The 13,223-nt window shown below is 35.5% G+C and overlaps 1 protein-coding gene across 7 annotated transcripts in view; it reads right to left on the bottom strand.

The window, feature by feature from the left end:
* The window catches only part of ARHGAP21 (Rho GTPase activating protein 21), a 125,172-nt gene that overhangs the window by 32,526 nt on the left and 79,423 nt on the right, over positions 1-13,223 (bottom strand). For 5 of the 7 annotated variants that reach the window (XM_030008519.2, XM_030008518.2, XM_030008517.2 and 2 more), the window contains 2 exons: positions 8,926-8,980; positions 174-203 (listed from right to left, as the gene is read on the bottom strand). In XM_030008519.2, the coding sequence (XP_029864379.1) occupies positions 174-203; positions 8,926-8,980 (85 nt within the window). The remainder of the gene's footprint in view (positions 1-173; positions 204-8,925; positions 8,981-13,223) is intronic. The other 2 variants (XM_030008521.2, XM_030008516.2) reach the window with 1 other exon arrangement.

Below are 13,223 nucleotides of genomic sequence, written 5' to 3' on the forward strand. Positions count from 1 at the left end.
TAACACAGGCACAAACCACAAATTAAGAGATTAGCATTATGAAGAAAATTCAGCTCAGACTATCTAGCTCATTTCCAACAAACTTGCTGTTTCGTATTCTTGCTTCTCACAAATCATTAAGAAAAACATGCTTTACAAAACCATCACAGAAATGGCTACTGTACATTCCTTACCAGTGCTGTGACATCCTTTGTAAACTGCAGCTGGCAGAAAACAGGAAAACATAGTAAAAGCTGCTTACAGATGTAAAGACAGCATTATCTTGTCATATTGATGTTGAATACAGCAAGCTAAAAATACAACTACACTGATTTCACTGGAAAGTACCAACAGAGGTAAAGGGCAGTAGAGCATAAAAAACCCCAACTTCACCCTCCTTGTGAGCATGTCCATCTCAGGCTTTTATCTGCTCCTCGCATTTATCCTCTACCCTTATAGAAAGCAAAATATGTTTGTGCCATTTTGCCTTGGTGCATCGCTACAGCTGCCTGCAGAGAGCTCTGGCTCTATACAACATCCCTTCCACTACAGCAACATTACTGTCTCTCATTTCCCCTGGGCTGCTACCATCCCTGCTTCCTGGTGACGAAACAACGGCTTTATTATGCATTTAAAACAGCACGTCCCTTCCCCACATATATCTGAACGTGACCACAAGTTGTCAGCTGACTGCAGCTGCTTTCATGCTGTACATCTGAAATTAGAGGAATGATGCTGCAGAAACACTCTACTCATGTGATTTGTATTTCTTTTTCCTCCACTCATAGTAAAAATCAAGCCAGGTTTCCACTGGCACATTAATGGAGGGAAGGAACATACAAAGATAAATATTTCTAAATCTTTAAATAAATGGCTATTTAAGATCTTGATACGCCGTAAGAATAAGAAAAAAAAAAATTTGGAAAGGTGCTGAAGACCCAGAAAACAGATAGAGCAAGAGACTACTGCCATGCAAGACAGACAAAAACAATCACCCCCCCCAATCAGAAAACAATTATTACTTTATAGAGCTGATAAAACAATTCAAAACCTGGGATACACACACATTATACACCAATATAAAATAAACTGTGTTTATGTTTTGTAAAACATGCCCATGACAAATAATGCTTCACTGACTTTGAAAGCAGAAAGGCTAAATTCCAAAACTGGTGTGATCTGATCATAACTGAAGACTACAAATTAGTATAAAAATCAGTTCTCAGCTCTTGACAAAATTTATCACAGATATTAAGATGTCTTCTGCAAAAGACAGCATTCTCATGGGGTCCAAAATGAAATCAGCTAGTGATAGCACAAGGGGTAACGGCTTGGAAAGAGAGTAGATTTAGATTAGATGTAAGGAAGAAGTACTTCACTGTGAGGGTGTAAGGCACTGGAACAGGTTGTTCAGCAAAGTTGTGGATGCCCCATCCCTGGAAGTGTTCCAAGGCCAGGTTGGATGGGGCTTTGAGTAACTTGATCCAGTGGAAGGTGTCCCTGCCCATGGCGGGGAGGTTGGAACTAGATGATCTTTAAGGTCCCTTCCAACCCAAACCATTCTACAATTCTCCCCCCTCACCCCAATAAAGACTATGTTTCCATGATTGCAGGTATATCTGGACAGACAGACTGCTGGTTCTCGGTAAGACAGAGTTCCTGGAAAAAAAGGGTTTGATGATGGAAAGCGTAGTTCTCCTTTCAACCTCATTCCACCTACTTCCCAAGAAATCACTGAAACAAAGCTGAACTTTCTTCCAAGAAAGAAAAAGTTTCTAAATAGGGGCTGTGACATTTCCAATAAGGTATATTAAATCTTTGTTTCATAATTCTGATTAAAGACCTACAGAGAAATACTGCAACTTACAAAGAAATGCACTGATCCATTCCAAATTATGTCATGTTGAATGATGCATTATCAGCCTTTTTACAATGAAATATTTTAATTGCTTTAACCAGAAGGTGATGGTTAAATTTTTAGAAGAGGCTTAGAGACTAAAAAATGTGAAGTACACCAATATACTTATTAGCACTCACACACTATTTTGATACTTATTTTGCATCTATATATAAAACACAGTTTGAATATTACTCTCTTCTCCCTTTAGTTCCTCAAATTACATAGTATGTGGAAATACTATCTTAATCTCTAAGTGATTGCAACAGAGGGTTGCTATTACTGTATGACTTAAATTTAAGCCTTTAAAAAGTCTTAAAAATAAAAAAAAGCCTTCCAAGTTAAAAAAAAAAAAAAAAATTAATATCCAGATCAGTGATGTTCCTGACTCAGACACCAGCCAAGCCACTCAAATTCCTACAGGAGCTGGGTTCTCAGCAGTTATTCAGAAGTTCCAACATGATTGAAAAAATCAGTCTTGATGTTTTATGAGCTCTCTCCCACCTTCTCAAAACAACGGCAGTTATGGAAAGCTTACCATACAAATACAACAATTTAGAGTGACATTAACAGCTTTGATGGATAACAGCTCTGCAACAATTACTAGAAGAAAACTGCTGCGCTTACAGTAAGAACTCAGTGTGTTTCCAGTTATTGGGTACAATTTCTTCCCCACTTTGCAATCTAGTTTAGTTTGCACCATGTTTGCAAACTTCTATGGCAAAGAATTAATTTCGTACTGAGAATTTGTACAACCATTAGCACATTAAGGGTTTAACCGGTAAGGTAATACATTCATGCTGCCCAATATGCAAAATAGATTTTAAGCAAATAAAGCATTCTACAAGATATTTTATTAACCCTCAAATTCAGCTGAAGGATTTTGCTCCCATTTTTTCCCCACTTGATTTTATGCCATTTGATGTTAGAATAATGACAGATGATGTACAAGGATTCCTCTTAGCAAGAATCAAGGTGAAACCCCGTACCTTCAAGAGCTTTGAGCTAACCATGCCCTACACCCCTTAGTCCAAATCCATAAAAGCATGTAGGCATATGCTTCACTGAGGATAAGTATGCTTCACTACGCTTCACTAAAGGATGAATAACAACACTGATTTCAGCTGAACTACTTGCAAAATTGGAGGTAAGCATTTTGATGAATCAGAAGCTAATGTGCTCAGCACTTTGCATGACTGAGCTTGAGGCATTCTTCCTTCCTTCTCCAACCAGTTTGGCTTCAGATTATGCTTCTTTACTACTAAATTCTTCTTTTCCCCAGTCCTAACTTATTCTCACATTTAGCATGAGTATGGAAACTGCATACCAGAAAAGGTTTTCATGTGTCTTAAAAGGAAACATTTCCCAGTTACAGTTTGCTATGGGAAGAATGTTAGTAATACAGCTCAAGTGGTTTCATTTTACACTGAGACACCCAGCAAACACTACAGTCAGATAACATTATTTGAAAAAAAAAAACAAAACCAAAAACCAACCCCCACCCCCAAAAAAACCCAACTCAAACAACAACCCCCCCCCCAACCTGCACACCTTTTCTTCCCAATAACAGCAAAATTTTAGTGTGTAAAGTTTAATGCCTTAAGCCCAAGAAATTTAATTTCCAAATACTAGCTGTGTAAGAGACTTTCTTGTAATATTAGTCTAAATCGAGGCGAGGAAGGTTGATGCAAATGGTATTTTCTAACATATGCAATGTTAGAGAACAAGTTTAAGTCTCTTCTTCTAGGTCACTACATCTTCACACCACACCCCTCCTTCCATTGTACTTGCTGCCAGAGCTTTAATATTAACCTCTGCACACATTAGTAACTGCATCAGTACAAAATCCGAAAGTAAACAAAAGCTCCAAGACTCTGGGCTGAATACAGCTACTTATGAAAATACCTCTATTTATTAAAAGAAAAGCAAATGAAAATATTTCACCAGTTTGCCAACGAAACAGCCATGTTGCTCCAGTAGATCTGATGTAACTGGATGGTCTCAGGAAAAAAAACCCAAGACAATATTGTTAAAAGTTGACTGTGGGCAGACCTGTAGTCAGAGGCATGAGGTTACTGGAGCATATAAAACTCTAGAATAATTTCCTTTTGTATGTTATTTTTCTTTTTTCTTTTCTTTTTTTTAATATGGGTTCATCACTGGCAATTTCAGGGTACTACAAAGGCCTTGAGAGCTGCCAAATTCCACAAAAATTCTAAGTATCAGAAATGACAAAGCAGCAAACTCTTCTTTTCTGCCCAGATCTCCCAATATACTGAAAACTTCCGTATCACCTGACTAGAAAGATGAAAAAAAGAAAAAATATGCTTCAATTGACTTCCACTCGCTTTCCTGGTCATTCCCATCTAGGATTTTTTGTTCCCCTTTTATCTATGACAAGAGAAACATTTCTGTTCAAGCGTGGTCAACTTTCAGTTTTCAATACGCAGTTTCAATGGTCTGCAATTTTAAGGACAGATTAAGATGCAAATTAAAAGATATGCAAGAGGGAACTAAGCATATCAAAGACATGTAGTAGTAAACAGCCCCCTTTCATTTCCACATTTACCATTATTCACAGAATACCAAATAAAATTTTTTTGTAAATGGAACTACAGAGATCTTTCTGGAACGCTAAGGCATGTTTCAACAGATCTGTATGCTACTAAAACTTAATGGTGACAACACCTAGGACTAGAAGTAACCTGCTACCTTTTGGGGCAATTCTTATGATGAAATGATTTTTTAAAAATTATTTGAATTGCAACTGTCGGAGGTAGGATAAAAGTTGGGAAAGATGAACTTTTGAGTGGGTAGTGAGGGAAGTGCCAGAAAATGAAAGATGGAAAATTAGGATAACTTACCTATAGCGTGTGTGTTTATATACACATACACAAAGTAGATACACATATTTACAAATTAGTATCTACATATATTTACATTGAAAACCCTATATATAAACATTAATATGCTACAATACAAATAACCTTCCAAATGAACAGCTCCAATGTAGATCATATTAAAGATGCAATTTTTAAGAGTGATATATTTCAAGTGCCTGATGCTTAGAAATTCAGTGACTTGTAAGCTGTATTATTCTTTACATACACAAGGAATGGTTAGCAAACAAGCAAATTACAACATGAACATACCTCGAAAAAATGGTCAAAAATCCTGTATACTAAGGACACCCTAACACATACATGTTAGACACTACAAATTCTATTGACAAGAGTCAAAATAAGGCTGACCTGTTAAGTGGGCTTAGCTATTTCAATTTTCTCTCTCTAGGGAGCACCTTTACATTCAGTATTTTCTGTGTAACACAAAAAGCTTTTGAACGACTGAAAGTGTCACAATTTGAACAACTTTTTAGTATTAAATTTGTTATCCAAAGGCTACAAAACAGCAACAATTCCATTAAATACACTTGAGAAAAGGAACTATTTGTAGTCGACCTAAATGTGTCTTCCCATTCGTATGAAGTCAGTGGTACTAAAACCTACAAGATGCCAAAATTCTGTCAAAAAAGGTTGAGAATGCTACAGAAATTGTATAAAGATACCTCAAATTTGAAACACTGAAGAGAATCTAATATAGTAATAATAATAATCCTCCTCCTCCTCCCCCTGGTCTCAAAATGGCTACATACCTACAAATGGTTCAAAATCATCAAAAGAGATTATTTTAAGTAAACTAATCTCAAATTTGAGGAGGAGCGTGAAAAAACCAGCACATTCGTAGTTGTCAAGAGTTCCAAGTTTCTGTCATGGATAGAGATGTTTTAAATATCCTTTCCCCCATCCCCAAAGTGACATTTCCAAGATCACACCAGTGAACAAACATGGCTGACTTCACTAAAGGCAGGATTTCACACGTAATTCCCTTCTAAGTAAGCAGTGTGCACGTGCCACAGAAGGTGATGACCTGTGGATTGGACCACTTCATTGTTACTACTGATGAATGGATTTAAAGCCCTGTTTTCAGGAAATTTAATATACCAAGAGGTTCACAGACATATATGGGTATTTCTGAAGACTAAATTCAAGGTTTATAAATAGCAAACTAAGGATAGAAACAAGCAACTGTGTTCTTTATGTAGTTAACCTAGCAATCAGTCATCACCTCATGGAGTAGACTGCCAAGTACTATAAATCTTACCACAACCAGCATAATTTCTCTATACAGTGAAACTACTTCATTTTCATTGCACTAGATAAACCTTTCATTAGCTCCTACTACAATATCCAGTAGTGCTTTGAGTTCTTCTATTTTTACAGCATACCAGTATTTAACATCAACAGTTTACAAGTGATACCATCTGAAGATATTTACAGTGAAATTTATGAAATATACGTCAAAGAAAACAACTAAATTCTTTAACATACACAGTAACTTACGTAACACAACTTCAGTGACAAAAGTGTAAGTTTTTCATCTAAGGGCACTGTACCTTACCGTTTATTGTTCACTTTGCACTTATACTGACACTACCACTACGGAGATTATTGTTATCACTTACTTATATGAGCTGTACTTCATTCAGGGAATTCGCTCTGAGGTTTATATTTTCTTTAGACAAGATCCACAGCATTAATCACAAAGATAAAAACAGAAAAAAACCAAACAAAAAAGTATGCAGTTTCTCAGCTGAAAACAAAAAGTTACTGTCTTTTCACAGGGAGTGAAAGGAATAACATTCTATGCTGTTGCTCTGAAAATATTTCAAACATGAGTGTTCAGCTTTGAGTAGAGCAAAGTTCTCCACCAAATCTTGTCATGAGAACAGTAGATCCTAACATCTGAAGGCTGAAGATTAGTCATCACCATCTTCAGAGGAATTGCACAGATTTTTCATTTGACTGAAGTTATATAGTGGTGCACTGTGTCTCAAAAGACTGCTAATTGTTATTTTAGAAGCAGTAAGATTTTTCCTCCTCTGTGGTGGTCTAAAAGGGAGAAAACTACAGGCCATAACTGGTGACTTCTGTTGTATGATGCAATTCATTTTTATCATCTGTATTGTCACATGTTGCAACTCTGCCATCAAAGACTGACACCTGAAAACATACATACTAAAATGCAGACTATGACAGAACTGCATGAACAAACTGCAGCTATCAGAAGTCTTTTCCAGTAGGAAAAATTGCCTGAGTACATGCAATGCTCAGTCTTGTGGACTACAGAAAACACGTCTCTTCATGGCTTTTCTCTGGAAGTTGCTATGTGGAACTGATAGTCCTCAAGACAAGCCCACTTTTACCCAAGCAAAAGCACCATAGCAAACAGGAGCATGAACTCCATGTTGTATCATATTCATGTACCAACACAATTCAACAGCAAACAACTGTCAGAAGGAACTCACACAAGCTACAGAGGCAATGCAAAGCATTTTTTGCAAAATGACGACTCCACCTCTCAAACCTAATCCTTGTTCTATCTTCAGAAGAGGAGCCTTGCATACAAAATTCACAGCTCTACCTCATCTTACAAGTCAAAAGAAACTTTTTTTTTAAAAGTTTTTCCCACACATGTCTCCATTTTTTTTTCTGGAACTCCCACAGGCAGATATTTTTTCTCTTTCCTTTACCCCTCAACCTTCTCCAGGAGGATGACCTTATTTTCTTTTTACTAATATCCTTCTCTAGCCCAAAGGCATCAATTGTCTGTCTGTCTTCCTCTGCCCCCATTATTTCACTCATTGATATAACAAGTTAAATTCCAATCAATTGTTTTTCATCTATACTTCACCTGAAGCTTGCACTTCATGTTTCATCAGCAGAAGGAAGATGTGCCTAAGAGCTTCTCCTTCAGCCAAATACAAGGTTTAACTTTAAACCTACAAATCTTGCCTTGCCCAGATCCTTAGACTGTTATGATTACAAGACTGCATTAGATGCATATAGCCATTCAGATAATTTAAAAATTAGAAGTATTCCTGCATTTCTACATAATCACAGTTCCAATTTAAAAAAAAAAAAAAAAAAAAAGAAAAAAAGCCCAGCCTTTCCCTCCCACTTATTCATGCAAAACTTATACCCTGCCCCCAACATTTTCTGTGCTGTATTACTGAAATACTTCTTTATCAAATGTTCTCAAAATATCACTTCTATTCTAACAATCTTGGCTTGTTGGCCTAACTGGCTGAGTTCCTATGTTAGCCTCTAACTTCACCTTCAGCTGAAAACAGAGTTTCTTGGGTTTTTTTTCTTTACCCATTAATTTGTCCTTTAATTCTGGAAAACAGCTACCGAAATCTACAGGTTTTTCTTAACTGTTAAAGTCAAGTCTTGCTATTTCTGTGTGGATTAGAAAATAAAATTTTCCAACTACTAAGCAGAAAGTCTACCCTGCTTGTTGTTTTCTCGTTTCCTCTAGTTCCAATTAAAGCTAAACTAGAGTATACCAATACATTAGGTGTTTTTCTAATTCTTCACAATACACACTTACATATCATATTTTATTCATACCTCTTCTGGACTTAGAGACACTAAATGGGAGATGAATTATCTCACTATATATACAGGACCTCAGTTCAAATTAAGAACATATAGGCACTAGTGTAACAAAATATTTATAGCAGTTACAATTAAAAAATTCGGTAATAACCTTCAGCACATTCATCACCTTGCTCCTTTCCTGGAAATCCACTGACAATTAGTGAGTTATTAACAAAAGCTCATTTTAAGCACCATCTGCTAGTTTTTAAATTCAAATTTAGTAATGATTCCCAACTTCCTTAGACAAGCTAGTTAAAGAAAGCAATCCAATTCATAAATTGTAACATAAGGAAACTAATCCAAAATATAATAAAAATACAAACACTAGTCTAAGATTTTTTTTATTTAGAAGAAGAAGGTATTCTTGCCTATATTTGGATTCCTCTGAAATTTCAGGGATGGCAAGCAAGTAGGAAAATATCTAAGGAGTGACAGATATAAATGTTAACTCTTTATTTGCTGGTAGCACAGTTCAAAGACTTTCTAACCAACAGCAAGACATTTTTCTTTAGTCAACATACTGTCTGAATACAAGCTTCATAAACATACCAATTGAAGGATGTCCTCATCTTTTGGCATAACACTAAGTTCCAATATGCTGTCACTGAAACAAATAGAAAAAAAAACACCACACATGAGCTTTTGGAAGAGATTTTCAATTCTTGTTACCAAGATGATCCATTAACTTCCATAGACCAAAACCCTTCAAAAACTCCCACGCTCAGCTATTTTGTCAAATTACTCTACACAACAGAAATAAACACTGATTTCCATTAGAGCCTTAGCAAATAAGAGTAGAACAGAAATCTGACTGAAAAGTACATCTGTGTTCTCAGCAAAACCAGTGCATTAAGCTAACACACTGTTTTTGTCAGTTTTGTTTCTTTTTTTTTTTTCCCCTCAAGTCCTAAGGTACATTAGTTTCAAGCTTCTCAGACAAAACAAGGTGGCAAATGTGTGAACACAAGTTAAAACTTCTCTCTTTTTTCCATTTAAAACTAAAGTCTGTTAGCACTCTTTCAAATTGCTGGGGAAATGTCATAACCACATCATCATGTGAAAAGTGGGGCAATAGAAAGGCAAGCACTGACTTACACCTTTCTGCTCCAATCATCTCCTAGCAGAATCAACTTAAGACATATTTAGTCAGTCAGATGACATCTGAAATATGGATGAAAAACACTTGCTATTTATAAGTGCTGAGTTTGTCAGTCTGAATTGCTGAAACCAAAAGCGGCAGCAGCATAAAGATCCAGGAATCCAGGCAGTTCAATCAATGTAATTTAGATACAGGCAAAATCAGGACACCAAATGTACAATGTATCAGTTACCCAGAGTGAAATATTGTAAAACAGTGAAACCCACAGTTTGTTTCTACCAGAAGAAAGTATTTTCACAAGCAAGAGAGAAGTATATCCTTGTAACATTTCATACAGAACGGCTGAATTCATTATCTCATCTGAGATACTCTGTTCACATTCATTAAATGGATGGAACAGGTACAGTAGAAGGGCTACAAAAGAGATTGCTTGTACAGACTACTTCAACTAGGCTCAAAAAACAGAAAATGAAGAGATTATGACATTTAGAAATCTCATGTTAAATATCCTTTCTTCTTGTGACATGTAAACAGATTGACTAATACCAGCACAAGAAGAAAAAGCATACAACCTAACTGAATACATCAGACTAGAAATTAGCTTATCTGTACTGGTCAGTGCAATGCATTTGCTGAGAAAAGACAAAACCAACACAGAGACTGGCCATCAACTTCAGGGCAACACAGAACAGTCTACAAAAGCACTGAGAAGGACCTCTATTTCTTATTTCTGCAAAAAAGGAAAGTCATCTTCTCAAACATGTAACGTGTGATTTATTATGCTTTCTTATATGAAAAATGTTTTTATTTTGTGGTTCCTTTTCCATTTGTTAGCGACCGCAGACATAAGGCTGCATACCAAAATAGCAGAGTAAGGGTATTCCGTTTCACAATCTTCTTAAACCATTATTCATTTTGGAAAAAAGCATTCTGCAAGCAGCATAAATTACTTTAGTTTTAAAACCAAAGATCAGCAATGATAGATTTAGGTTTTTCTTTTTAAGTCTACACACAGCTAGGAAAAAATAAGTCTTCAAAAGCCTTTTCAGGATTTTTCAGAATATCGAATTTTAAGAAACACAGAAGTATTGACTTTTTAAATGTGCACTTACAATAGCATTTTCCATTTTGACTGAATGCATAAACAGCAAAACTATTTTAAATGATTCTTTAAAAGTAGCGTCATCAGGAGCTGACTTTTGCCTAAACTCCTTTGTATGGATATTAAACTATTTATCAGTTGTAAAACAAAAAGAAAATAAGAAAGAGATACCATAGCTTGCGGCATTTCCAATGATGTGTTCAGATTTCATCTCTACATGTGGGTAGCGTGTATGTGTAAATTCTGTTAGGCAACTTACCATTTGAAAACAATCAATGCTTATTTGCAGGATGAAGACTTTTAAAGTCAAAAGTGTGATAAATCGCATTGTTCCTCTTCAAACACTTTTTATATAAGGAACTATAATTTGACAGAGAACAAACTATTCTCTTACACAAATATTTTGTGCATTTTGGTTTGGGTTGGGTTTTTTTGGTTTTGTTTTTTTTTTTTTTTTTTGTTTTTTGTTTTTTGTTTGTTTGTTTTTTAAAGAAACCTTTTAAACCCTTTTACACAGTCTAACACCTTTTTTAGTAGCCATCCAAAACAGGAAAGGGTTCCATTCAGGAGCAATGTTTTATATACCATTCAAATAACTACTTCACTATTCTATTCCAGTTTGCTTGCAGAACCTCCTGGAGACAATTTGGATCTTCCTACTTCATATTTTGTAAAGTGCTCTCAATGTTTTTCAGTATTCATATCAAAACCAAAAAGTATTAAGAGATACTTTTGGTGTATTGTACTATATAACGTGCATGCAAATTATGAACTAGTGTCAGTAAGAACCACCACACAGAAAATGGCAGTTTACACAAAAATATTAGACACAGTATTGTGAATTCTCAGGTATCTATCATGCAAATTACTTACACTGCACATTTTGAGAGTTAAATTTAAAGTTTATTGACTCGGTCATCAAACTCAAGCACTAATCATAAACACTATCTTTTGATGCATTATTTTGTATTAATGAAACAGATTCAGTAGCTAAACTCTGTACATTTTTGAGTAATCCCAACACTTCCAAGAAGAATTTGCAAAGAGAAACAAGTGGAATAGACTTAATCACTCAAATTCCCCACAGTTTAAAAAAAAAAAAAAAAGAAAAGAAAAAAAAGAAAGAAAAAGAAGAAAAAAAAGAAGTTGGGAATCAGAATCTGTTTCTTGTTTTATTTAGAACCATAAATAGTTTACAGAGTTTACATTTGTAATCAACATTATCTCCAAGTTGATTATGTAAACAGATGAGAATAAACTGTTAATGGACCAAAGTAATTTTGGTCCATCCAAATAGTCTTTACCATTGGTAAAGAGTAGGAAGCCTAGACTTAAAAGTGATCTCATGACTAATCTTACAGGACATAGTTATTTCTAGCAACTCTTTTGAGGTGTGCCCTTCACCTTCCAGAGGAAATAACTGTGGAAGTTTAGCTTTGCTACCTCCCACCAGACCAAAATAGATCACGTTCTAGACACAGCTTGAAACTTTTCTGAGAACAACATAAAACATGGCTGAATTATACCACATCCTTAAGTCCCACCAGAATTTATGGGATCACTTCATTTAAGGCAGCAAAGTTCTGATGTCTGCAGCATTATATAATGAGGACAAACAGCTACAATTGAACAACTTTCTAGAAAAACAATGAGCAGCTATGGAAACGGAGCTGCAGGAGTTATCTAATTTAAAAAAATCAGTAAGTCCAAACTGAGTTTCATTGCAAAGGAGCTGAACAGTGTGTGGGGAAACTCTCTCTTTAGAGGTCGGAGGATAAAGTGTGTTGTATTCTTAAAAACTGCTCTAAAGATGATCGGAAAAATGACAAAAGAATAAGCATTTACAGTCAGCAATAAGTTTGAAAGGGTAATTAAAAACAGTAATTAAAAATACAGTAATTAAAATGTCTAGAAGACCATCACATAACATACTGAGACTATAAACGAAACTGACTGTAGTCATGAATAAAGGAGATTTCAACTGAAAATTTAGCCTTTCAAAAGGCCTTTCAGCAAGTTGCTTGCACAAAGCCTACTAAAGAAACTAAGGCGTGCAGAAGGAAATATTAGCTAAGACACAAAACAGAGCAAGAACTGTGTCACTGGGTACTTTTAACATTAAGAGTTTAAGTACATTCAAAAGTGAACTTGTGCAAGACTAACCTATCAAGAACTATTAAATGAAGTGATGCAGATAAAACCTTTGGTTCAGCAAGTTCCTAAACCAAGGATTTCTGAAAAGCAGGCTAGTACTATCTGACCAAATATCACTCTATAGTTTCAGCATTTTCATTGCCCTCTCCGAAGAATCCATTACTGGATATTATCAGAGAGGATACTGACATAAACAGACCATCAGTCTGACCCAGGAAGGCTATGTTGATGCAAGAATACCATGCTAAAGCAAGAAGCATTCACCATAAAGTAATTTTACTTGCCATGAAATGGCAGCACAAGAAATAAAATACTTCCTGTGCAGAACAAATTGCTCTGAGTTCAACAATACTGTTTTCAAGCAAAGAATTAAGAGTTCATTCTTTAGTCACATGAAAAGCATTGCCTGTAAGCTACAAGGAAGATACACCTGATCTGGAGTCTGAGCTCTCTTTATGTATCAGAACTAATATTTATCTGTTTATCTTAAGA

Source organism: Aquila chrysaetos, chromosome 3, assembly GCF_900496995.4.
Source record: "Aquila chrysaetos chrysaetos chromosome 3, bAquChr1.4, whole genome shotgun sequence".
Taxonomy (NCBI): Eukaryota; Metazoa; Chordata; class Aves; order Accipitriformes; family Accipitridae; genus Aquila; species Aquila chrysaetos.